Raw genomic sequence first — 27,321 nt, forward strand, 5'->3', positions numbered from 1 at the left:
ATGGGAGGAGTCTGAGGGCCAGAAGGTCTTTCTCTGGGGACTTTGGATGCAGTTCTGTGGTTTCCCAGCATGCACCCTATGTTTTGGGAGGTGTCTCAGCTGATTGGGACCTTTCATTCCCACACAGGGAATTCCGAGTAAGTCCAAGGTGTGAGGCTGGATACCCCTGAAATATTCCCAACGCATTTCAAGGCAAAAAGAGTACCTCCCCAAACCCTAAGACATTCCTTCCTTGTCCCTCGAATCTTTCCTAACATCCACCCAAATTAAGCAGGGTGAAGGTGGTGGAAAGCGGATGGGACTGATCATCTGACACCTGAGTTTTCTTCCCAACTTTGTCACTGATAAGGGCCTCTCTCTCTTTGAGTCTCAGTTGTCCTACTTGAAAAAAGAGTGACTAGATCATGATTCAAAGTGTTCTTGCCCTCATACCCTAAGACTCTAACAGATTTCCGGGTGAACCTCGTCATTCACTGATCCATTCTTTCATTCAGCTAAGTCTTTATAGCATGCCTACGATGCATAAGGCCCTCTCTTCATAAGGGACAGGTCTGCCTACCCAGGGACAAGGAGGGTGGGCTTCCTGAGGTTCCTAAGTCACCAAACTGGGGGGAAAAGCCCCTCTCACAGGCTCTGCGACTCCTCAAAGAATATTAATTATTCTCCAAGGAAGTCTTCATTCTGAGTCATTCCCTTTCTCCGGTAATTAACATTACATGTCATTAACAGTCAGAGAACACTGTATGATCAAAGACAGTATAATTCGTAGCAAGATTCTGAGGAATAGCACAATATTTGTTAATTATGTTATTGATTCTTATGGTCTGGAATGCCCTAATTATTCCCGATCCCTACTGGATCCCACCATGCCCGCCAGGCTGGCTTTGAACTGCTGTCCTCCCCTGGGTGGCCCGGCCCCCTGCTCTGGGGCTGGTGGGACCACAGCTTTCAAAGGGATCAGAGGAGCTCTGTGTCCCCAGAGCCACATGAAACGGGGAGCTGGTTGGGACGTGGGGGCTGCTTCTCCCACGCTCCCTCCGCAGCTCTGAGTCAACCAGCGAAATGCAACATCTCGCTTTAATTAGCCAGATGCTGTTAATTGACTTCTTGGGGCTCCAGCAGGCACCGCTTCAAGGGAACAGTGGGATGGGCATTCTTCTAGGCCCAAGGCCACTTGCCGCTTTTGAAGAACATGCAGGGCCCTGGGGGAATCTCTGGAGGCCTGGTGGGGATGGGGAAGCCCCTTAGGGGCGGGGCTTTAGTGGGTGTGTCTTGGGTGAAACCCTCCACCTGCTCTAAAGCTGCTGAGTGGGATGGTGGACTTCTTTCAGTGGCATCGTTACAAGATGATGCTGGTTTTTTTGATCAGCCGTGTTTATGAGGGGGGCAAACTCCCTCCCTCTTGTTGAATCCCGCAATTAACCTTTGTAAGTGTGTGACAGTTGGCTTCCCGCTGGGTGTTTTGTCTGAACCCCAGTGGGCTGCGCTCCGAGTGGTGCTGACGGGAGGTGTGGTCTGTCCAGCTCATGGAGGCCCCCCCGGGGGTGGGGACGGGGTTGGGAAGTTAGACTTACTTAGCCTGCGGAGACCCATGGACACCACCAGCGATAATGGTTCAAAACGACAACTCCGTAGGCTGCACCGACCCCTTTGGGCCTCACAGCGGCCTGTTGAAGTACGTCCTGTCATTATCCCCACTTTACAGATGGGGAAACCGAGGATCAGAGACATCAAGCGACTGTCAAGTTTTGCATCGCCAGGCAGAATCAGGAATCCAGCCTGTCTCGATCATGCCGTGGAGGGTTTTCCCAAAGCGGCTTTTGGAGCGTTGCTGAGCTCCGGTGTGCCTGCAGCTGTGGCTGTGGTTATTTGGAAAGGGAGATGAGGGGTAGGAAAGGGTCTGTGGGTGAGGGGTGCAGAGGGGGCAGAGGAAGCTACAGCCATAGGGCACAGACACTTGACTTTGTCCTGTCCTGCGTATCTACCTTTCCTCCTCTTGCCTGACCGGGCAAGGTCTTTTCCGCACCCCCTGACAGCTCTGGAGACTGAGACCCTGGGTGGTGCAGTGACTTGACCAAGGGCTTCCCACTACTCAACGGGGGAACCATGTCCAAGAACCAGCCATGATTTATCGAGCGCCCTTAGGGACTAGAGCGGTGGGAGAGAGGCTTCCTGCCTCAAGCAGCTCTGCTCTAACAAGGGGATGTCAGATCCTCGGATTCCCTCCCGTGGGGAGAGAAGGTGATCAGGGACCTGTCACTTGATCTGGCACCAGACCTGCCCACTCCCCCTCTACCCTCTAGTCCCACCCCCAGGAACAGCTGGGACAGCACAGAGTTGGAAGGACTGCCAGGCTGCTGGGGAAGGCGGTAGGGGACACAATGGCTGGAGGGCTGCCAGTCCCTGGTGGACGCGGAGTCAGCTAGTGCAGTCTGGAGGTTTGACCACAGAGGGACGTTGCGCCCCAGGCCCCCCGTACCAGCCCCACCGCCTGCCCTACCAGCACCATCCTGCCTGCCCCAGCCCCAACCCATCTGAGCCCTTCTCTGAACACGTCTCAGCAGTGGGAAATTGCCTACTTTTCTTTGAATATTCCGGAACCACTGCCAAGAGAGCCTGAGAAGGGGCACTGGTCAGAGGGGCAGATAAGCTAAGTCCCGAAGGCCTCCACATAAATAATTCCACATAAAAGCAAACATACTTGTTTTCTTTTCAGCTCGTTCTTAATTTTTTTCCCCTTGAACTTGCCTCCCTCCTCCCTTTCACCCTGCATCATGCTCTCACCCCTTGCCCACTCTGGGAATCCCCCCGCCCCCACAACCTGTTCTATATCCTTCCACATCCTAGAACTCTAACCATGTACAGCAGGTGTGTGTGTGTGTGTGTGCGTGTGTGTGTGTGTGTGTGTGTGTGTGTGTGCAGACTGTTTTCGAAAACAGGATGATGCCGTCTAGCCTCTGACGTTCTCCCTTCCCACTGCCTCCTGGCAATCCTTCCAATTCAACCACTGTTGCCCTCATTCATTCCTTTTCCTTTTAATGGCTGCCAACTATTCCATGGTGTAGATATCTATCTGTCATTTACAAAATGTTAATGTCCCTATTAATGAGCATTCACTTTTCTTCTACTTTTTTTTTTTTTTAATCAGAAAAGGATCCTTTGAAAATACAACCCTGACCAAATAGATCACTCACTTAAAACCTTCCAGTGGTTGCCCATTTATCTTGGGAGGAAATGTTCTGGGGCTGACCCTTCTGAAACTCTGCTCCAGCCAGAACGAGCCAGTTTTACTTCCTCCAATGAACTTCCTCTTTGTCTGTCCGGAGCACTCCTGCCTTACCTGGCTGACTCCTTGGCCTCCTTCACGTCTCCACATATATGCCCCTTCTTCTGGCCGGTGCCCCTCCTCAGATCCCTTGACAATGGCCCAAGTCTGGGTCTTTGGAGTCTCACAGGTATTGGAACTTTGTAGTTACAAGTTGTTCTCTCTCCCATTAGCATTTGACTTGACATGTTATGTATCCAGGTCCTTGCCTAATGTCTGGCACCTTCTAGGTGCTTCTGTGTTGTGTGAATGATTGATGAAGCATGAGGCTTCGGTCCTTGGGAGGAGGCTGGCAAGAACCCTGGGCTGGGCCATCATGTAATGTACCAGTTGGAGAAAGGCAATAAGTCAGAATTTTGGAGCACGGACCAGGGAAGAAACTAGATTTGTTTTTAAGTGTTTTTTTTTTTTTTAACGTTTATTTATTATTATTTTTTTTAATTCTTTTTAATGTTTTATTTATTTTTGAGACAGAGAGAGACAGAGCATGAATGGGGGAGGGTCAGAGAGACAGGGAGACACAGAATCTGAAGCAGGCTCCAGGCTCTGAGCTGTCAGCACAGAGCCTGACGCGGGGCTCGAACTCACGGACCGTGAGATCATGACCTGAGCCAAAGTCGGACGCCCAACCAACTGAGCCACCCAGGCGCCTTGGAAGAAGGCAGATTCTTAGAGCCTAGGTCACGGAGGCAGGGGCTTGGGGAAGACAAAGTTAGGCTGGGACTTTGGACCAGATGAGATGACTGAGGTTCCCTTTTGGGTCTCATTGGCTGTGGAAGAGGCTTAGGGGACAATCCTGGGACCTTGCAGCTCTGACCCAGCCACTGTCCATCCCTAGTCCCGGGTCAGTAAGAGTTTCCACATTATGCCTGTCTTGGAAAAATGGCTTCAGGAGCAGGACTTTACTGTGAGTTCTTAGGCAGGAGCATCATGGGAACCGTTAGGAAGTAGTTCTAGAAAGCAAAGGCAGAGGAAGTGGCAAGAGGGTGAGAGGAAAACATGAAATTCCTTGAGAAGGTGCTGATCTGTGTAAACAAAACAGGATCAGGGCAGAGAACTGTCTGCTTCCTCTGCTCCCACTGCCTTCCAGCTATTCAAAGTGTGCTCCGTGGACCGAGGCCAGCGCAGAAACTGTTGGGTCTCCAGGCAGATGAGTACAGATATTAAGAGAAAGCAACTTGAGAGCAACTTGACTTTGATACAGTCAGTAGATCCCTCTCATTGGATGTGGGGAGACCAGTGTGGCAGGTGGCAGTGACGAGTCACACTTGGCATGCGCCCCTTGGGGCCATGCACAGCATGGCCATTAGAAATTAATTATTGGAAATTAAAAACAAATTGTTCTAGACTGTGAGGAATTCCCATTGAAATGGTGACCACTGGCTTGTCACTTTCTCTCCTGAGGGCAGAGCAAGAAGACTTGCATTTCTCAACAGCCAGAAGGAGGAACTTCAGTTAGACATCTGTAGGAATTAAAAGCTATAATTTGCGGTCGCTGTTGTCTATAAGAAATGTAGACTTTTCCTCTGAGGTCTTGAGAAAGACTGTCCTTTGCTGCCTGGGGAGGGGAGGGCATTTAGAACAACCTTCCCCTTGGAGGCCAATAATTGATAATTCCCTGCACCTGTGTCGTTTATTATACCTTTCAAAGCACTTTCACTAGCATGATCTTCTCGGTCTTTACAACCACTCTACAGATAGATCAGAGCAGGAATCATCCCCCTCACTTTGTGGACTAGATAGTTCAGATCAGAGAGGTCCAGTCAGTTTCCCAAAGTTACTCAGCAAATTAGAAAAAAAAAAAAAAAAGGGATAAGAGACAACCCTTAGGTTTTTTGTGTGTTGTTGTTTCTTATTTTTTAAATCACTGGCAGTTAGAGGGGTACGGGGGAACTGAAGGAGACAGCAGTGTAGACAGTAGCTACTCTTTACGGGAGCCCAACAGTGACAGCAGCTGTGTTTGTTGAGTTTTTACAGGGTATCAGATACTGTGTATAATTACTTCATTTAGTTTTCACAATGGATACAATTACCGTCTCCATTTGCAGATGAGGAAACAGCCTCGGTGAGATTAAGTCGTTTGTCCGAAGTCACTCAGCTAGTGTTACCAGAACTGGTTCATGATTCAGACCGGCTGACTCCAGAGTGCGTTTTTTACCAAACTCCACCGTAAGCCAGTTAATACCCATGCCACATGTGATCCTCCCAGGGACCCAGCGTGGGATATGTGCTCTTACTAATCTCATAGATAAAAATCGAGGCTTGATCTCATTAGGGACTTGTCCCAGAGCCACACACCTGCTGGAATTTGACCCCACCTAGGCTGGGGTTTAAGATGGCCCTTGTGTATTCCCGAGCCTCCCTCTTCTGGCGCGTTCCACGGCCTCGCTCAGCCACGAGCTCCGCCCCAGCCAGGGCCCGCGGGTGGGCAGCCTGTGTGGATGGGTCGGCCCATGCTTTGGCCCTGGTTTGCATCTTCCCTTTCTTTTCCCGTAGAGAGGACTGGAAAGTCAAACGCATCCAGCACCTGGCAACTGCTAATTATTAACGCCCGAGCCGCTGGCAGCTCCCTGTTATGTCACATCACACAGAAGATTTATGGCCGCTTCGAAAGTGGCTTTGAAATGAGACAAAACTCAATATTGAATTTTTCATCTCCCTCTCCCTTTGGGGTTTCAGGGCATATGATATCAGCTTCCTCCCCATTAGCATATTTCTAACGAGCACTTATTAAGGTGAATTTCATTCCGGCTCTCAGAGTTTTCATTAGAGGAGGGAGTGGGGGGAAGGGCAAGACACAGGCGGATGCGGGGTGGTGGGGGGGACCTCAGGGCACAGGGACCGTACTTGGCTCCAGCCTCTCCCAAGTGAGTGCCGCTCTCCCATCCATGCAGGAGGATTCCTGCTGCTTTTCACTGTGGGATCAGGAAAAGGGACTTGGGTGGTTGTGCAGTGGGGCTCACCATACCGGAGGGCCTGGGTTGGCTTAGTCTGCCCAGTGACAGGCTGGCCATCATTCTTCTTTGAGCCTGTACAGTGGGGACTGTGGCATCTACCACGTGGCTATGCTCTGTGGGGAGAGATGGGGTCTACTTTGTTCGTTGCTGTAGTCTTGGTGCCTGGCACGTCAGAGGGGCCTGGAGTAGAGAGATGGGTGGAGAGAAGGGTGGCAGCGTTGTTCCACAAATGGGGTCGGCCTGTGGGGGTGCCGGTAAAGGCCTGCTCGTTGACCATCTATGATTGGGCTTGCATGAGGTTGGTTGGTGCCCAGGGCACTCATGCCAGCCCTGGGGGTGGGTGGGTGAGCCACGAGCCCCTCTGCCCTGTGTCTGTTGCCGTATAGATGCGCTAAGGGAGGGGTTGCTGGGCATTTCCCTTACAGCAGTTTTGCTCTTTTCTTTCACCTGGGCCTGACTGGCTTCTTGAACGTGACAGGCAACTTCACTAGTGGCTCAGCAGACCCCTGCCTCTGCCTCCCAAAGACACTTCGATAGGGAGGGGGTGCCCCGTGAGTCCAGGCAGAACCACAGTGCCTGCCGGAAGGAGGTACCCAGGTTAGATGCCTGTGCCCTCAAGCAGGTTCCACGCTTGAGCTCAAGTGTTCTGTCCCACGACCCTGGCATCATGACCTGAGCCGAAATCAAGAGTCAGATCCTCAACCCACTGAGCCACCCAGGTGCCCTGGTAGGCTTTAGTCATGACGAGGGCCTCAGCCTCTGCCCTCAGAGGGCCCTAGTGGGTGGTTCTCAACCCTGACAGCTCACTAGAATCATCTGAAGCATCTGAAGAGCTTAAAAAAAAAAAAAAACAAAACTGATGTCCAAGCTCCCGCCGCACAAATTTGGTTCTGATTGGCTTGGAGTGAGGTCCCAAGCTTGGATGTTTAAAATGTCCCTAGGTGATTCTAACATGTAGCCAGGGTGGGTACCACTGCTTAATGTGTGCATGTTTTGGAAGAGGGGTGCTAGATGTCCCTCCTGGAAGGAGTGAACCCCCCACCAGTCCCCCACCAGGGGAGCCTCAGCCCCTGAGCTCTGTGATGGGGGCAACCCCGATTTCTGCCTTTGCGGTTTCTCAAGGACAGAGGAAACATCAGAGGAAAGGGTGAGCTTGACACTTCCGGACAAATGTCAGCTTGCTGTCTCTGTGCTCCGCTCTGCTCCTGAACCTTTGGGCCTCTCCTCACCACCCACGACCCCAAGTCCCATCTCCGGGTCCTCATCTTTAAAGGCTCTTCTAGGAGCAAAGACAGTAGAGGAGGACGTGCTTTGTAAAACACCCACAGGACGGTGAGGATTTTTAAGATCAGGTGGCGCTACAGGAACTGTCTCCTGAGTCCTGGGGAGGGAGGGCAGGTGGAAATAATTTCTGAGAGCCCCGGGGAAAGCAGGGCAGGGAGGAAAGCTTTCCTGTAGCCCCCCGCTCTGCCTCTCTAGTTCATTGCCTCCTCTGTGCCCCATCGCTGGAGGAGAAAATGAAGTACCTGCAGGGAAGGCTGAAGGAGGTGGCAGGGAGAGATCCTGGCTGGCCACTGACCATCCTTCTCTCTGCATCCACGGACATGGGTTTGAATGGGCTGGAAAGTCAGCAGACGCTGAAGTTGACTGAGGGGCTGGTAGATTCGAGAGACCCAGAATCCAACATGCCTCCGGGGGAATCTCACCGTACGCTTGCCCCCAGGCTACCTGGGCCTTGCCCACCCCCAAGGAGCTCTGCTCAAGGGGCTGCCCTTCTCTTTCCCCGGGGAACAGTGGAGCGAGAGGAGCACCAGATCTGGGGTCCGAAGACCTGTGTTTGAGGTCAGCTCTGCCATTCGCTGTGGGGCCTTGGGCAAGTCTCTTTTCTTTTGGCCTCTGTTCTCTCACACAGAAAGAGACCTGTTCGTTGATTCATTGATCCAGTCATTGGCTAGTTATCAAACGTTTAGTGACACTGGCCCTGGGCCAGTGGCTGAGAGCACAGGAGGGAACCCCTCTTCCCCGTCATCTCTTGCCGCAGAGTCACTGTGGAACCTTGTAGAGCAGTAAGGGACCTTAGTGAGAGTCCAAGTTTGGCTCTAAAACAACAGAACTGTCACTCAGCCTCCCTTCATAAACAGGGAAACCGAGGTCCAGAGAAGCTGTTAAGGGTCTTTCCGTGGTCCCATAGCTGGTAAGTGACACTAGAAAGCTCAAACTCAGGCCTTTAAGCCCAGGTCCTCTCCTCAGGAAGAGACCGCGTACTTGAGAAGTGATTCTAGCTCCTTCCTATCAGGACATTGCCCAGAGGGGCACAGTGACTGATTCAGGGTCACACAGCAATTTTGCCAGACATAGGGAGAGACCTGGTTCTGGGTTTCTTTGTCTCTGGCCTGTTTGATCGGGCCCTTGGCTGGGTGCTCGGCTCAGACCATCTTCAGAGCCCACGGACACCTCGTCAGCAGATTCTGTCTTCTCACAGCTGTACTAGGCTGGCCGCAGTGCTGGCTTCCTTGCTTTTCCCACATTCATACGCTGCGACACAAATACACACAGCTCTAGCATTTGGCTTTAGCGATTGCTCCGCAGTGGGTGAAATTGGTTTGAAATAAATGTCTCCTCTGCCGTCTTCCCTCGGGGTGATTTTATCCTCAGCTCCACTTTGCGGAGTGATCCAGCGTCTGGCCTGCGTCTGTTCTGTCTAGATAGGTCCTTTTTGATGCAAAGATGTTGCCGTGGCTACTGCTGAGCCCAAAGTTTCTTGAGAGGCCTGCTGAGATGGCTGCTGAACTCCACAGGGCTCTGCCCCTTCTCAGCCGCCTGTGGGATGCTTCCCAGCGCCTGGGGGCGCCACAGGCAGAGCTGAGTGTGAAGAAGAGCTCACCGTGTTCTCACTTTTCAAGGTTATTAGAGTATTTCCCGGGTGGGCACCTCTCATTCCTGGGGCACAAAGCACTGCCCTGCCTTGCCCGGGGAACTGGCCCCTTCTGTAATCGAATAAACTCCGCATCGTATCCTCCGAGGGCTGGGGGGCGTCTTGTGCTCCATTGTGGATCCCATTCTGATGTCTTGCCAGTTGTAGCTGCCCCGTGCACCCAAACTGGCCCTAAGGGAAGAGAGCGAGCTGTCCCCAACCTCTTCCTTGAGTTCTCAAAGTGCAGCTGAGGCAAGATTCGTGCATTTAAAGAAGGTAGTTAGACTAAGGGATGACACAGGGGAAACACACACACAGGATATTGTAAAGCAAGATAATCTGGTCCAGGGGGTCTGGCTTCCTCATCTGCACCCTTGGTTGTGCTCAGGAACACACCCTGCAGGGTTCCTATAATGGAGGCACACAGCCTCCCCACTCATCTCCTGATGTCAGAGCCATAGGAACCTTAAAGACCATCTAGAACTTTCTCAGTTAGGTTCCAGAAAGAATTCAGCCGTAACACCCTATGACGTCCTCTGTCTTGTAATGGATCCTATGCATCTAGAATGGTACCTGTTATGTCCCATCCTTGGAAAAGCTGAGAAATAGTCACTGGAATCCTTTTCTGGGCTCGGCGGTTCAGATGAGGAACTCTGGCCAATAAAGCCTTCCTCTCAGCGAATAAGCATCAACGAGGCAGGAGACTTGCCCAAGGTCACACAGGTAGACCAGGCCATTCCTTCTCTCACCATAATGTAGTGCTGTCCCTTCCTCTGCTCAAATTTGGTGATCTCGGAGGAGGCTCTGATCCAGAGATGGCCCATCCCTCTCCCAGCACATCATACCTGGGACACATGTATATATGTGTACACACACACACACACACACACACACACACACAGGCTCTGAGTCTGAAGAGCAAAGCCATACTTGGAAGCATAGTGATGGACGAGCAGGTGGTCCTGAGTTCAGATCTAGTTCATCCACTTCTGCACTGTGAGCCTCTGCAAATGGAGACCACGACACCTGCTTCACGGAGCCACTGGGAAGGCTGAATGGGATCGGCCAGGTACCGGGCACAAGGCGGGCTCTCCAGAAACTTTCATTCCTGCTTTCCTCTGGTGCTCAGTTAGCTGCTCCCTGGTTCACTGTTTGACTCCGTCTACATCCAAATGCTCATCCAATAAAGGATATTAACAGAGTGTTCTTAGTCAGTGCTCTCCAGGCACCGAAAATGGTATTAGCATATAGTGCTCACTTGAGCTCACGCTGTCGGGCCCGGGCCCACAGACCCACCTCCCACCCACCCCACTCGCTTTTCTCTTTTCTCCCTCTCTTGGCCAAACATGCGTCCTGCGTCAGAGGCCTACCATGGTCATCAGGCTTCTGGCCTGCCCCGCGTTCTTCCTACACCATTGAGTCCCTGTACGTGCGGTGGCCAATTTAGAGATTTGTGGACATACCACAGAATCGGAAGCATAGTGGAGACTTGGCACAAGCTTCCTGTTTCCTGCGTATTGGCGATTCAGCACGCTGGAGGGGAGCACCTCACAGGCTGGGCCCGCGACCCGGAGAAGCCGGGGCCAGAGGGGAAACCTGTCCCCTCTCCCATTTTGCCTTGAGGAATGGGTTGTTCATATTTCTCAATGTCCCGTTGAGTTGGAAGTGAGACAGAGGAGGCCTTTATGCTGCTCCCAGTGCCTGCCACCCAAATCCTTTTGCAACGTGCCCTGTCCCCTTCTGGCCTTGGGAAGGGGATTATACCAAGTGGGAACAAATCTCTTTGGATTGATCGGGATTTTGCGTGATTTCAGGATCATCATTCCTAAAGACGTTGTCATTGTTCAGGAGTAGGTATGAAGTGAGGGAAAGGAAGCGAGTAGGTTACCAGCCCTGGAAACTGTTTTTCAGGAGGGCCCAGAGTGGGGTGAGCCCTGCTCATTTGTGGGGCAGAAACCGCTGCTCTGGGGTAGAAATGGACTGATGAGAACCCAGCCTGACAGGCGCCATTGGGTGCCACCAGCTGCATGGTGGCGTCCTGGTTAACTGAAGGTTTCACCTAATGGGGGTTTGGCTACATTTTCTCTTGGGCACTGGTGCTCGGGGTTGCCCAGGGTTGCTCAGGGTGCTCAGGGTTGCCCGTGCCCAGCCGGGCCTAAATCGGCGACACAGCTCCAATCCTCCTTCCTTCCTCCTCACGACCTGCCATGCCTCTCTCACACCTCTGTGCCTCAGTCGGCATCGTTCCATGGGGTGTTCAGGAGGAACCGCTCTGACATGTTAAGCTTTTTAATTTAGCACACACGGCGCGTATATGCCCCCAGACAAAACAGAATTGATTTATAATTCTCTTAATGGAAGCCCAGGCTTTCGTTGCTCTAGAAATAGATCGTTACCTCTGCCACCTTTTGTAATGTTTTCCCCTCCCATTTTTCCCCCCACACCACTGTGGTCTAAAAATATGATGTTTCATTTCAGCCTTCCATCGTAAGCCACTAAATGCCAGACATTTCTTTTTTAGACCTTTAATTTATAGCATGTTTGTTCAGTTTTACTTCATTAATTAATGTTCTTCCCAGGCCCCCGTGCCAGAGCCTTTGTGTAATGCTCTCTTACAGTAAGCAGGTGCTTTTATCCTTAATGAACAATTTCCTGGAAAATACTGAAATAAACAACGGTTAATCAGGCCAGGAACACAATGAATCTGGGAGCTGTGTGCTACTCTGCAGATTGAACCTGGAAGAAGAGGGACAGGTTTTCTACGTGCCGCACGTCTGTTTTAGTGGTTCCTTTCCTGCGGAGGGAGCACGGGGTGCTGAAGTTCTGGAAGGTGCGTGAACGTCTTGTTCCTCCAGGAAACCGGAGTTCGGAGGAACTGTAGTTTTTCACGCACGCATGCGGCTGTGGAGAGGATTGTCAGACGCAGCATAAGCCGGAAGCACAGCCAAATTGGCCTCTGGTTCCAGACTTGGAATCGTCTCTAGCTTAGGCTGTGGGTCAGCAGGGCCTGGGCTGGGCCAAGCTGCAGCCTTATTGAAATTCATCTTCGGTCCTTTGCTCTCCCTTGTGGCAAACTTGCTTCACCCCCAAGGAGGCAGTTCTTGGTCTCAGGATCCGAATAAACTCATTCTGTCTCTGTGCACGCCTCCCCCCCTCCCCAGGACTATTTTGCTGCATCCCCCACCCCCCCTCCCGCAAGGCCCCAGCAAGAGGGCAGTGACCATATTTTACCCAGTGTTTTACTGTTTACAGCCCTTCTTGTAACCCTAATCTCTTTGGTTTCTCACAACCCTGCGGGTAGGTTTTCTTACTATTCCCCCTGTACAGAGGAGGAAGCCGGAACTCCCAGAGGTTAAACGACCCACTGAAGGTCACACAATTGGTAAGAGATGCTGTGAGATTTGGACCCAGGGACTGAGATCCCAGGGCTCCGGGTTCTTGTTACCTTTGGAGGAGCAAGCCTGTGTGGGTGCGGAGGACTGAGCGGGCCCCGGAGTGGGGTGAAGTGCCCCAGGCTGACCTGACGAGGCTGTGAGCCAGAATTCATCAGTGTCATGAACAAAGGACTGCAATAAATTTCTTTTAAAATCTGAATACCTGATTCATTTATTATACTGGCTAGAGCTGACAGATTCGTACATTATCCATCCATTTTTCTGTGTCGTAAGATCATTTTGGGTCTTTGAGATGGCATAATGTTTTTAATCACGTCACAGATACAATCACAGCATGGACACATGCCATACAATTGTAATGGCAATTTTGCCCCAGCTTGATGGTTCCGAGCGCTGCCTGGGGAGCCCTGTAAAGTGGCCTGTGTCCCTAGGGGTAGCAGGCTCAGGGCTGATGAATCCCTGTTCTTTGGGAAAAGGGACCCCCAAGGAGCAGCAGAGAAGAATCTGGACCTGGAGGAAGGTAGGCTTGTTGAGGGCACTGTCCAAAGGGCCCTGGGTTCTTTGTTTCCCAAACGAAGATGGCTTTATTGTGGTTTTTCAAATTTTAAAATTGAAGCCAGCTCATCACAGAAAATGTAAATATACAAAAAAATATAAAGAAGAAAGTAAGTCACCTAAAATATTGTCATCTAGAGATTTTTGTTAACATTTTAAATATCCTTCTGGGGCACCTGAGTGGCTCAGTTGGCTGAGTGTCCGACTTTGGCTCAGGTCACGATTTCGTGGTCCGTGGGTTCGAGCCCCGCATCGGGCCCTGGGCTGATGGCTCAGAGCCTGGAGCCTGCTTCGGATTCTGTGTCTCCCTCTCTCTCTGCCCCTTCCCCACTCATGTACTTGTGCGCTCTCTCTCTCTCTCTCTCTCTCTCAAAAATAAACAAACATTAAAAAAATTAAAGTAAAATAAATATCCTTCTGGACATCTTTCTGTCTTGCTTGGTCTCAACACCACATACATGCACACCACATTTTATAGAAGTGTGATCATAATGTTCATGCTGTTTTGTAACCTGTGTTTTTCATATGATAATACATCAGAGTTATTTTTCCATGTTGCTGAACCTATGTACGTTATCTTAAAATATCTTTGCCTTTCTGATTATAGTGATACTGATGTTTATTATAGGAAACACTAATATAACAATAAAAATGTTGACTTAGAAGCACAAGTCCTATGATACCGTTTCCAGCTCCCATGAAAGATGATCACTATTAATGCTCTAGTGGATAGGCTTCCATATTTTTTCCACCCATCAATATTTTTAATGTTGGCATAATATTTTGTTATGTAGACATGGTGGAATTTATTTAGCAAGGGCCCTACTGATTTAGACATTTGGGTTGTTTTAACGCTACAACAAACATCTCTTTATTAAGAGATATTGCAGGAAACATTCTCGAACCTATCCTTGGTCCTGGTCAATTTCTACAAAACAAAAAAAATTGCAGATACTTCTGCAATTTAATTTGTGCTGCGTTATAGATATACATGAAAACGTGTTAGACATTGCCCAGTTGCTTTCCAGAACCCACTGATGCATGTTTCCACTACGAGTGCACAAGCATGAGCATCGTCGGGCTTTGGGACAGTAGGTATCTGGCTTCAGATCTTCTGGCCTAGGTTCATGTGGAAGGTTCCAGAAGGAAACCTGGAGTATCCTAGGCTGATGCCTGTGTCTGCGGGCTGACAGCCAGGCCCTCCTGTTTAGCTCCTGCCTGGGGAGAGGTGGCCCCCGTTATGTGAGGGGGCGGAATGTGCCTGATATGGGTGGGAAGGGAGCACAAGACAAGAGGGCAGTCTTTAATTAGAAGGGTGCTGAGGATTGAGCAGGGAGGAGGCAGGGACTAAGGCGCACAACCATCACAATGCTGCCGAGCCCTGCGTTCCCAGTACTGGACTGCAGTTTAATCCTCCTGAGAGTCTGTTGTTCTCTCATCCTGCCCACGTAGTCAAAGAGGAAAAGGAGGCTCGGAGCAGTGAAATGAGTTCTCCGAGATCCAGGATCAGACTCAAGTTCTCCTACCTCCTCTGTCTCTCCCCTTGCTGTGGGGAGATGCGGCAAACCCCGGGTTGGGAGTTGGGTAAGAGAGAGAAAAATGTGAGGAGAGGAAGGGCAGGAAAGGGAGACACACTATAGGTGAACTTGTAGAGCTCAAAGGGTCCAGGAGATGATGCAATCTGACCCCAGCCTTCGGGACAAGCAGAGAATGAAGCTCAGGGAGGGAAAGCAAGCTTTCTTGGGTCACACAGCAAGTCAGTGACCTTAGCAGGCAGGTGTGGGGGGGGGGGGCGGTGTGCAGGGAACGGGGCCTGTGGAAAGCTGAGTTGCTCCTGAGCAGAGCTGGCTTTCAGGAGGGAAGACCCAAGGAGAAGGGGTTGCCTTGCATCCTTGGCGGGGGTGGGGGGTGGGGGGGTTGGGCTGTTCTCTCTCCAGAGCGGGCAGTGCTAATCAAGAGTGGCTTCAGAGGCAGTGGGAACAGAGATGGGCCAGATTCAACGTGGGAGGCACCTGCGGGGTTGTTACGCATTGATCCCCGCAAAGGTCTCTGATATCCCATCACACTTGCCTGAGGCTTCCTGCCAGGGAAAGGCTTCAGTGCTTTGAATTAAGCCACATCCTGGGTCCATGGCCCTGTCACAGCCGTTCCCACACACCCTCCAGCAAGTATTTGGTGGTCTTGGGGCAGGGGGCTGCCTGAGTCATCTTTGTGTCCACAGTGACTGGCAAGTGTTCAATAAACGTGTGCTCGGTAGTTGAAAGATGAGATCCATCTTGACAATTGAACAGCAAAGACGGACCCAGTAGTCACCAAATACATACAGCCAAGCCTAGATTTTCCACCGAGGGTTTTTCCATCAGTGTCTTTTTTTTTTTTTTTCTCTCCAGCTCCTTAGAAATTCTAGAAGTCAGAATTCTAGAGTTGGACGGATCTTTGAGGTGGGGGAATATGGGTTGAGAGGAAACGAGTAACTTATTGGGTACCTTCCATGTGCCAGATACGGGGCCAAATGCTTTACCTGCTGACTCATTCATATCCTAACAGCGCCGTGAAGTTGACGGTGCCTGATGTGGTCCCTGTAAAACACTCAGCCCTAAGGCAGGTGAATGATTTTATCCAGGTTGCACAGCCAGTGACGTGGAGTCAGGATTCGAACAACGTCAGTCTGGCTTCGCTATCCCTTTCACGTGAGCTCTGCCCCCTGTGTGTCATGTGACCTTGAACCAGCCACCCGGTGACAGTTCCCCCTCCTGGGGGACGAGGCGTTGGACAGTTGAACTCCCAGGTCTCGGTGCCTGTTCTAATACCGTGTGGCTTGTTGTTTAGTCGGTCATCCTCACCTCAGCCTACGTGGGACCCTTGATTTTCCAATGGCGGTGATTCTCCAGGGCCCTATCCCCTAGTGCGCCTTCCTATCCAGGCACCTGTGCTTGCATCCTGTAGTCCGAGAAATGTTTTTTCAGAGCGGGCAAGGAATGGGATAGTCTCCTTGGGGCTGTATGGCCCTGAGGGACTGACTTATCTTTGGGGGTTGTGTGGACGGAGCCATGATTTCAAGCCAGGGCACGTGGGACTCGCACGGTTCCAAGAGAACCCCGTGGCCCTGGGAGGGGTTGGGGGAGAGAAGCAGAGCAGGCCTGGGGAGGGTGGGCTGGGAGGGGCAGGCGGCCTCGGGGCTGGCCAAGCCAGCTGAGTGCTCCCTGATTTGCAGAGAAATGGAAAGATGGAGATAATGGCTTTGTGAGAAATGGAATGGCCTAAGAACACAGATAAGTTTTCTCCCTTCATCTTTGGAGGGGCTGGAGGCTGGGGGAGCCTCTGCTGCCTGTTTGGGAATGGAAGGATTGAGGGCCCAGAACACAGAGGCTGCACCCAGTGGGGGAGGAAGGGGGGTGCTTTATCAGCTCGGCAGTTTCCACACCCACCCACTTCCCCCTCCCTGGGGATATGCTGTGATTTCTCTCCGAGCCTGGCTGATGCCACGGCCGCTTGGTCTATAGGGCTTAAGGGCGCAGGGGACAGGACCGTCTTTTTGACCCTGACGAATGGTAGGCCTCCGTGGTGCCATTTTCAGGATTTGCAGCCCGAGGCTTCCTGGGCAAGGAGAAAGTAGAATTTATCGGGGCAGTTGAGCCCATACTCCAAGGAGGACGTTTACCATGTCTTTGCAATCCTCTCTGATTTATCCCAGTGGGCAGGCACCTGGCAGGGTCTCCGTGTTGGCACTGGGAATTTCTGCTGCACTCCTAACTGTCAGGGAATCACTCTTTTGGAGATTAAGAGCTGTGGATTTATTTTGAAAACTTTTTTTCTTTTTAAGTGCAGAGAGATTAGAAAGCCTTCGGGCGTAAACCCGGCCCCTGGTGGGATTGCTGGAGGCCAGGAGGCCTCATCAAGGCAAAGGGTGAAGCCTCTTAATTACGGGCGGACCTCAGCTCTGCTTTTCATCTCACATTAATCAGACCCCAGCAAGGCCAGTAAATAGACAGGGGCCTGGGGACTGGGAACCAGCTCGGAGATCCGTGGGCAGATGAGGGGGAAGGCCTGCCAGACAGGATGATAACCTTGATATTTGCCCCTCTGAGTGCAAACTTGGCTTTTTGTTTTGTTTTATTCAGGAAAAAAAAAAAGAGAGAGAGATAGAGACGCGTGTGTATTTATGTGTGTGTGTGTGTTCTATAAATAGAAGATAGAAATCTCTCTTTCTATACCCACATGCTGGGAGGGATGTGAGGCGTTTGCTTTATCAGTTCCAGTTCGGGGGTTGCTTCTGCTGCTTCCCGAGTCTGAAAGCGCCTTTTCATGAGGCGCTCGGAATACGTCAGTCCCAAGTTGCAGCTTGAGCTATTGAGGAGGCTTCAATGCCCGCCTTGTGCTGGTCCCTGGAGCAGATGTACCCTCGCGCTGGTGGGGTGGCCCAGGCGGGAGGCTTTGAATCACTCTCAGGATGTCACCGTGCTCCCTGTATCCACTGCCAACAGATTGATGTCTCCGCGGTGCACTGTTAACGCAGTGTGGAATGCCCCGTGCCGTATATGACCTGCCATTGGGACAGATCTTTGGTGGCCTCTGTCGGGCCAGACACAAGCAATGTGCCCTGAGGCTTGGGCTGGCCGAGAGGCTGGGAGATGCGCTTAGCTGAAGAGTCAATAATGGGTTGACGAGGGGTATTGAGCCCTCTCCACGTGCGGGCAGGTGCTCTGGGTGCTGAGGACGACATGCACGCGCCAGACCCCAGCCTCTGTCCTCATGATGGGTGTCCTAAAAGTGTGCTATCAAGGGAGGGAAAACGGTGCGCAGGTTCTACGGCCCAGAGGGAAGAGTTGCGGCCACATCTGGATGGCTTAAATAGACAAAGAGCAATTTCCAAAGCTACTAATAACTGATCAGCAGTGTAGGACGGGGGCAAGTGCAAGGCACCTGTGTGTCCCTCTCCCACTCGGTGCCTATGACAGGCATTACTAATCGATCATGGCACGCTTTCCCACGCCACCCCCGTTTCTCAGTGTTGCATTCCAAGCAGCCACTACTGATCGATGCCCAGTGTTGTACAAGTGGAAACCTCTCAGGACCCACAGACTAGCGCCTAGCCACCGCCACCCCCGCCCCCACTGCAAATTTGTTGGGGACGAAGGGCTCCCTGGAAGAGACTGGGATGGACAGAGAGCAGGTTCCAGGTACATGGACCAGGCTTCTGTGTCCAAGATTTCGGCACAGTCAGGAGGACTAGGCAGGTGGTGGAAGCGAAGCAGGTGGGGGAGGATTTTTGCACAGATGGACTGTGAGGTCATAGCAACTGATCCCGGGGCAGAGGCCATCTGTTTGTCTGTCTGGCCTCTGCCCTAGTTTTATGCATCTTGGCTGATGTGAGCAGCTGGTGTCTGGCCAGAGATGCAGGCTGGACTCTAGGGGCGCCCGCGATGCCAGGACCCTGAGCAGGAGGCGCAGGCCTCCCGAGGACGCTGCCGTCTCTAAGGTCTGCCCAGCCTGCAGGGCTGACCCAGACTGGAACATAAGCCTGGCTGGGAGGAGGGGTCCTTTGCTACGATGTCAGTGTCTCTTAGGTTACCCAGTGGCAGGTCCCCTTAACACCACGTGCCAGGCACAGGGGGCCCTCAAGTGTTAGAATAAACAAATGAATACCAACTCTAAGGATGCAGGCTGATAGGAGCAGGGCTTCCTTCACACTTGCCCTTGATGGAGGGGAGCAGAGTTTTCCAAATGGATCTCTGAGGACCTCTGCTCCTAGCGCATTGACTAGAAGGGGTTGTAGGGAAAACACTGGATCAAACAAAGTAAAAGAAGGTCTCTTTACTCGGGGTCTTCTCAGGGCCTGAGATACACTGGGAGAGTTAAGATGCGGGCATAAGCGTGCAGCATTTCCTGAACTAACTCACTCGTGGAAAGCTCTGGGATATTTCTATCAGTGGCTCATGGGACTAGTGTTCCACAGAACCCTGGCTTGGGAAACACCTCCCAAAGCTGCCCCCACGGCCCCCACGGCTCCGCAACGTCATCTCTCTGCTGCCTCCAGCGCCACAGAACATGCCTGCCTCCCCGTGCGCTTGCTAATGCTGTGCCTGCCGCCGAAATGCCCTCTCTCTTCCCCGCCCTCTCTCCGTGTTCTGTCCATCTTAAGTCCCGGCCGCTCCACAGAGTCCCCCACGGGCCCCCCAGGGGGACTTCACTGCTTGCTGCTTTATCTCCTCAAAGAGATGGCAGCTGACGCGTGCGATTTCTTTGTGTCCACGGTGTAGCCCAGGTCCAGCCGGAGGGCGCGGTTGACCAGTTCAGGCGGGGGGCAGGTGTGCAGACTCATCTCCCAGCCGCCACCTCTCCCCTGCAGCCTCCTACCTGGCTCACTGGGTGCGAAGCAGCCGGACCCCACAGTCAGGGAGGCAATTTCTCCATCGCTGCGACCTCAACTCTCTTCCTCTGCTCCTTAATATGCAGGGAGCATGGACAAGAGGGAAGGGAACCAGCTGATCTATTTACATGTTCTCTTGCTCCCAAGTGAAACCAGGGGCATTTTCTTATTTAATTATGAATGCCCTAAATCAGATGGTGCCCGATATGTTAACCTCTGTCGCTCCGAATGGAGTCGGCCTAATAACCACTGCGGCAGCATTGATTTTCCCTCAGTCATCTTGTGAGCATATGTCTTTGGGATCCAGCCTCTTGAGAGAGAGAGCCCCGGGAAGCCCCGTTAACGTGCATGGCGAGGGGTTTGCCCGCATGTGGGGGTGGCTCCCTTCTGGCTTCTCTTCACTCTGCCTCAAGTGAAGTGTCTGAGATGAGTAGAAAGCTTCTTCTTCATCTTTTTTTTTTTTTTAAATACTTCTCAGAGAGAGAGAGAGACAGAGACAGAGACAGAGACAGAGACAGAGCAGGGGTAGGGGAGGGGCAGAGAGAGAGAGGGAGACACAGAATCCGAAGCAGGCTCCAGGCTCCGAGCTGTCAGCACAGAGCCCGACGCGGGGCTCAAACCCACAAACCGCTAGATCGTGACCTGAGCCGAGGTCGGCCGCCCAATCAACTGAGCCACCCAGGTGCCCCTAGAAATACTTCTTCTAAAACCAGTTACCAAGAGGAACTGACTGGACTGACCTAGGACTTGACCCCGCCTTTGAGGCGTTATGCGACACATGAAGAACACAGGCTGGAAAAGCTGTCCATGTGAGATGGGACTTGGTAAGCGCTGGGCCACAAGGCCCAGACTCTAAGCTCTGTGAGTGTAGCGTGCCTGGCACCCAGTAGGTGCTCAGGCCCTGAAGGGGAGGAGGGGCTGGGGCCTGAGCTGGACCTCGAGTTGACGGTACTTGCACGTGTAAAGTTGACAATGTCGGGGCGTTGAGGACGAGGGGGCCAGTGTGAACGAAGAAAAGAGCGGGAGAGACCAGTGTGGCCCAGGGCGGGAAGTGTGGGTGATAAGGTTGCATCTTGTAGATTGGGCCGGGTTCTGGGAGAAAGCGTGAGGGTGAGGGAACCTGAGGGGAGCCTTCCACGCTCAGGCTGGCCGTCCTTGGCCGTCCTTCTCAGCTCCCTTCCCACACTTCCACAGAGGCAGACTTGGCCTCAGATGGGGGACCACGTGGATGCTGGTGGCAGGGCCGTTCAAGGGTTGGGTGCGAATCCCCCCTGCTCTGCTGGCCTTCACGCCACAACACGGACAGAGGAGAGAGGCCGCTGAGCTGCCTGGGTCCTTGCCTCCTCTTCCTGGGTGCTTATCCAAACACCCGTTCCCGCCCCCACCCCCTCCTCGATGCCCCAATATCCGGTGGGAGGCAGCTAAACTGCCCTGCCCAGATCGGACTCAGGGAGGAGGTTTTCAGGAACATTTGGAAAGATGTCCCAAATTCTCCAGCTCCCTCCATCCCCCACTCCTCTCCTGTCACCATGGATCCAAAGGGGCCAGAGGGACACTCTCTTCTAATCCAGGTGGCTTTATCCTTTGATGTTCTAAGCTTCCTAAGTTTGAAGATGCGGTCGGGAAGTCCACTCAGGAGATCGCTCTAGATTACGGGAGTGACCAAATTAATGAGAACGAGGCATTCTCGGCCGCTGGCATCCTGACTCTGTGCCTTTGGGAGCACCGTGTCGCTTCCTTTGTTCCTTGGTTTAATTTATCTGATGGCTGATCAGCCCCCCTCGCCCTGGAAGATGATTCTTCTCCTACACGAGTCTCCCTAAACCATGATGCCACGTCCGGGCAGACTCTTTCCGGGATCGGCTGTGGTTCCTCTTCTCAGAGGGGAACGGGCTGAAACGCCCTGCGGCCTCAGTGCCGCGTGGGCTCCAGGCTGTGCCCAGCTCTCTGTGGAGAGGCCCCTTGGGGCCCCGAGGACGTAGGGGGGCAGTGTGAGTGGGGAGGGGAGAAGAGTGGCTGTGGCCTGCGTACTCCTGGACTTTGCAAATTGAGTGGGAACACCAGAATTGCTTTTCTCTTTCCTAACTGATTTCCAAAATACGTGTAGCCAGATTGTTTTCAGATCTCAAACAGAAAAGCCTCATTAATCATTAATTTGGACCCCCACAGTTGTACAGAACTTGTGACAATTTGTTTATCTTTGAAGGAGCTGCTAAGAAGGAGTTTAGTGAGGAAATTACTGGGGATGGGGAGGAGAGCATTTAACCTTTCACGAAGAAAGACAGGAGCTCTCTTTAGCTTCCCTCCGGGTACAGATGGGGGTGTGTGTGACATCCCTGTCACTCTTGTCTGTCCCTGAGTAGGGTGAGTACTTCCTCATCGGTGAGCTCAGGGCCAATGGACTGGATCCTCAACCACTTCAAGCCTGGGGACCCCTTTCCAACGTCAAAATATTTTCTATACCATCCCCGCCCCCAGTTATTAGCAACTGCGTTTTTTAGTGTCTCAGACGGAGAAGAAAAGCTACTCTGAATTCAGTAAAGCTTTTAAGCAAATCACGATAGCATCTGTGTACACATGAAAAATAGTGCTATCTTTCTGAGCCACAGTGTTCATTCATTTTAGAGCTGATGTTTGAGCACATATGAATTCCAGCTCCCCGGGGCGAGTTTCCCTCCCCCTTTGCCCCCAACCCCCCTGCCCCCGCCCCCCGAGGTGGGAGCCCTGGACAGTTCTCTAAGGCTGTAGGGTCGTGGGGTCCTGGAGCGCCAGGGCAGGAAGGAGCCTGGGGGGTTGACATCTGTGTAGGTACACTTGACACCTGCCACAGGCTGTCACTTCAGGGGCCTGGATCAAACTCTATGAGCTGCTTCCTCAAAGCCCCTCACCAGGCCTTCGTCCCTCGGTGGGAGTGATGTGTGCATCAGTGTGGGAGTCAGAGACTGATACCCCATAGCAGCAAGAGAAGCAAGGTCCAGCCTTCTGGGTGGTCTGGAAGGATTTTCCCAGCTCAGCTTCCCAGCTCTGGCCACAGTAGACACCTTTCTTCTCTTTCCTTTTTGCAGGAAGGAGTAGGGAGAGAATTGGATGCTCCAAGCATACCAGAGATGAGGGAGAACGGGCAGAGGGAGGACATTGCGTTTAAAGATCAGGGGTTCTTCGTCCGAGGATGGGCTCAGGGGCCTGAGGACACCCCGGTATCGCAGCCAAATATTGTGCATGTGGGCATTTTTCTGGGGAGAAGTTCTTGAACTTTCCGGAGATTCTCAAAGGAGTTCCACGAGCCAAAAAAACTTTCAGAAGCTCTGGCCTGGAATTTCAACTTTTCCCTGACTCAGGCTTCCCACTCCCCGGTTACTCAGAGCTGGTGAAGTGTTGCTGTGTAGTCAAAGCCCGCGAGTGTGAAATATCAAATGCTCATTACATGACGTCGGGGGGAAACTTAGTCTGCTTAGCAAGTCTATTTTGTTGTTTCGTGTGAGAAGTCTCCGTGCCAAACAGATGCCCGGGAAAACGGTCTGATTAATGACACTGCTTCCTTTGTCCCCTCCCCCAACCCCCCACAGGGCCCGGGATGGCACTCTCGGTGACAGGGCTCACTGTCTTCTCTCTCCTGCAAACCGCCCTCTCCCTGAACCCCGAGGACCCCAACGTGTGCAGCCACTGGGAGAGGTAAGATGTGGATCTCAGATGTCCAGGCACTCCCCGAGGGCCTCACCCTGGGCTTGGCACTGTTGGGACAAAAGCGGAGTCGGGAGGTACAGAAGCTGCCCACCGTGGGCCTGTGGTCCAGCTGGGGACACAGTACAGACGCTGGAAGACAGGACAAAGCAGTATGGATTCTGTCTGGGACTCAGGGCTGTGGGAAGGGGTTGACTTAGTGATGCAGTGTGATAGATGACAATGAACTCCGGTCCCTCCCCGCACTGGCCGTCCCTGACCATTTTCCAGAGGCCCAGCGGGGCTCAGTGCCTGTCCACAGGCAGGTGGGGTGCGGTGAGTGACTGCAATCCGGATGTGCTATTCTCCGATGCTGAGATGCCGTTGCTGCTGCTTCCCTCCTGGTGTGGGCAGGAGGGGACCAGGGGAAGAGCGGCCCGGGGCCTCTGCAGAAGAGCTGGCTGCATCCTGGCTGCAGCACTCAGCACTGGGTCCGTGGGGAATGGGCCAGGGCCCTGCAGACAGCCTGACTTTGAAGTACAAGGTTAAAGTATTGATTTTGGTGAGCAGAAAGATAGTGACCGGAGACCTAATCAGGAAAAACCGAATTAAACCCTGGAATTGATTGGCCGCGCTGACCAGGACGACTCTGCCACTTAGATGTTAATAAATCAAATGAATAAAATTAAGATGAGGGCCCGGTGGGGGAGGCAGATGGTAGAGGACGGGCGAGTGGGGCTGGCCGTGCTCCGTGCTTGCGAGGGTGAATGTCCCGGCCCCGTGACAGGGAAAGGCACCCCCCGCCCAGTCCACCCCAGGCCTTGGAGGGATGAGGGTCTGGGGGCGCAGAGGGAGTGCTCCTACGCCAGTATGCACATGTGCGGCAGTGACTGGGTGCTCTGTGGGGGTCCCCATAGAGTCCGCTGGAGCAAACCGACACCTGTTAGGTGCAGTTGGAAGAACACAAGGTCTGTAACGAGAAGAACTTGGTTTACTCCAGTCTGGATCCTGTCACCTGGCAGCTGTAGGACTTTGGGGCAGTGTCTGAACCAGCCTGAGGCTGCTTCCCCACTGTCAAGTGGGGGAGAATAATTACCCTGGCCTCACAGGCACGTTGGAGGATCGGGGTACCAGTGTCACGAAAGGGCTTTCGCGACCGCAAAAGTCGATTGTTGTCTTTTCTTGGTGACGCCTCTGGCTTTGCAGGAACCGGTTCTCACAGACTTTAAAGCACATCGGGCTCACCGGAGGTGGGCATGGAAAACGGAGTGTTCTGGGTCCTGGCCCCGGAGACTCTGATTCTACAGGTCTGGGGTAGAGCCTAGGGATATGCGTTTTTCATAAGCTTTCCACATGGCTCTGAGGTGACTCAGGCTTCTTGCCCTTCTGGTCTTGGTGAATTTAAACCTTTCTTTCCCAGAGGGTGAGAGAGCTGTCAGGTGAAGTTGCACACTAGCCTCCCTGGTTGACGGATCCCAGCCTCGACAGCCCCCTACTATCCACGTGATCCGAGGCTGAGACATAGTCGCTTCCTGAGGATGGCTGTGCTATGTCCCCACCTCCAGGATACCTCCTCCCTTCTGCCCTTCTCTGCCTTCCCCAGCTCCTCTAACTGGGCCCTCTCCTCCAGGGAGCCTTCCCTGATGGCAGGGCCCATCCTCACTTTCCTTCTTCTGAGTCCCAACTGTGGATCTGTTCAAACTGAAACCAAATTCTCTAATTTCCTAACCGCCCTCACCCCCCGCCCTCCCCGCGACGTTAATCAACTGGGAATAGGAAAACACTCTGAACTGAGCTTGCACTGAGCTGGCATTTCAGGCTGATTGGGCTATCAGCAGAGGTGATCATTTGATGGGAGGACAAGGACAGACCCTATGGCTAAAGTGAGGTCTGGGGGCCCCTGGTGCTTCTCCAACCCTTAAGGGGGAGGAGGCCTCGCAGACAGTGCCCCATGACACCGGGTGCCTTCTTCTTCTTGGCTTGCCCACCTGAGCTCCACTGCCTACTACATATGGACAGATTTAGTCTGCATCATTCCGGAAACACGCCCTGGTCCCCAGAGACCGCTTAGGGAGACTTTCTCAGCTGGATTAGTGCTTCTGGCGGGCTCCTTGTTAATTATGCCCTTCCACCATAAAACCCAGCGGAAAGACCTCCCCTGGCTGGTAAAGCCCAGTTCTACAAGATTAATCTGGTCCCTCATTAGCATATTGGCAAGCGAGCGTGTTAAACCGCCCAGCCATGAAACCAGGGGCACACTCTTCGCCCCGGAGACTTGGAATTGATTCAAGGTCTCACTGCCAGACTCATTCGGCCCAGGGGACCCCCTGCAGAGCTGGGACCGTTCCCCCCATGATACTCTCCCCACCCGTCTGTCGGGCTGATGCCTCTTCTCTGAGCACCCACTGTCTGTGTCGGGACGGGAAGGGGTGCCTGAGTCCCCGAGTGCGTAGCCAAGGTGGGGAGCCCATTCTTCGTGTGGTCTTGCTCCTCCTCTCCCCGCCACAGCCAGGGAGGAAATACCTCAATGTGTGGCACAGGAGGTGAACCATTGCAGTCGTGTAGCAATGGTGGCCAGCGTCTATTGGACGCTTACGGTGCAGCCGTTAAAAATTTTACGTGTGTTATCTTGTGCTGACAATTTTACTTGTTATCTTACTTTACCTTCCCACCACCCTGAGAGATGGACACTCTTGTTGCCTTTCTTAGTCCTCACAGTAACTGCGCCAAGTCCTTGGCAGTATTTGCCATGGATTTACAGGTGAGGAAACGGAGCCTTCCGTGAGTTACATAACATGTCTGAGGACGTGCGGCTAACGAGTGACAGGGTTCGAAGGTGACCCGGAGCCCACGCACGCTTATCCAGTCATTCTTCTGCCCTAAGTGAGGTAGTCAGTAGCCCTGTGGGAGCAGAGGATCGTGGAATTTCAGAGTTGGAAGGGGCCCGTGGGAGGTCAGGGGTAGGTGCCGAGCTGCCTCCGTGTCCCCGAGCCTGGAGATGAAAAAGGGTTTGTGGCCCATGTCTGTGCAGATGTGTGCCTCTGTCTCCGATTGCTGCTTGCCGGCTGATAGAGGCTCAGCAGGGGCCCTCATATCCTCAGTGCTTCAAAGAGCCAGAGAATTTCCCAGCACCCCGAGTCCCTGGGCCTTGCTGACTGCTCCTGGCCCCGCTTTCTGAATTTTAGATCTTTGACCTTTCGGGCATCAGAGAGCCTGCTGTGGACCCACTCGGGGAGCTGGCCTGCTCAGCCCCCTTGCAAGCAAACCAAGAGCTTCCTCAGGCAAAGCAGACGGGCTTTTATAGCCTGGATCTAGCCATCTGGCCCAGGTCAGTGAGCCGTCTGGGGGGAAGCGGTGAGGAATACCAACCTACATAAAAATGAATTCCTGAAGTCTCAGCTGGGGCCCTCTCCCAGCCTGCACAGCAAGCATGAATCTTCCCTTCAGCATCCCGGCTCGACCGCCTTTTCATACAACTCCCGGCAGGGGCGGGCAGGTAGAAAGACATATGGGTCAGGCTGAGATCCGCCCCCCTCTGTGACTTCTACCCACTGTTCGGGTTTACAGCCAGCAGGCAGGATAACGAGGTACTACTTGGATTAGGGGATCTGGGGCATGCCCTTGATGCTCCCCCAGCTATCCCGGAGACAAAAGAGAGCGGAAGGTAAGTGACCTTGGGGAGGTCACTCGGTCTCTGTGATGTTCATTGTCCCTGTTTGTAAAATGAGGCTAGCAGTGCCACCTGTCTTAGAAGATTGTGAGCATTAAAATGGACTCAAACACTTAACACAGGGCCTTTAATGAGTATTCGCAGTTATCGGTACCAGCTGCGTGGCCCGGGCAACCGGCCTCTCCCTGAGCCTTAGTCTTTTTCAGCTGTGAAATGGGACCACTTTGCTATAAGGATCGGCTTCCCTGTAGATGCTTGGAAAACCGTAAAGATCCACACAAAGTGTTTTGAAACTTGTTGGCTCTGCCTTCCAGAGCCACGTAGAATAAACCTCAACTCTGCTTCGTTCATTCTCTGATAAATGAACGGGAATTTCAGAAAATGAACGGGGCCCAAGGGCAATAAGGGATGGGCCTTGGATCCAGCCTGGGGTCGGGGAGGTTTGATTGCTGAGGGCATGCAGGGCAGGAGGAGG

General features: G+C 52.8%; 1 protein-coding gene across 4 annotated transcripts in view; it reads left to right on the top strand.

Moving 5' to 3' along the window:
* Positions 1-27,321, top strand: part of MEGF11 (multiple EGF like domains 11) — a 359,712-nt gene that overhangs the window by 101,721 nt on the left and 230,670 nt on the right. For all 4 annotated transcript variants that reach the window (XR_006293259.1, XM_043555119.1, XM_043555120.1 and 1 more), the window contains exon 2: positions 23,083-23,188. Coding sequence is in view for 3 of the 4 variants with exons in the window: in XM_043555119.1 (XP_043411054.1) it covers positions 23,091-23,188 (98 nt within the window). In the remaining variant the exon portion in view is untranslated. The remainder of the gene's footprint in view (positions 1-23,082; positions 23,189-27,321) is intronic.

This window comes from Prionailurus bengalensis, chromosome B3 (assembly GCF_016509475.1).
Source record: "Prionailurus bengalensis isolate Pbe53 chromosome B3, Fcat_Pben_1.1_paternal_pri, whole genome shotgun sequence".
NCBI classification, from domain to species: domain Eukaryota; kingdom Metazoa; phylum Chordata; class Mammalia; order Carnivora; family Felidae; genus Prionailurus; species Prionailurus bengalensis.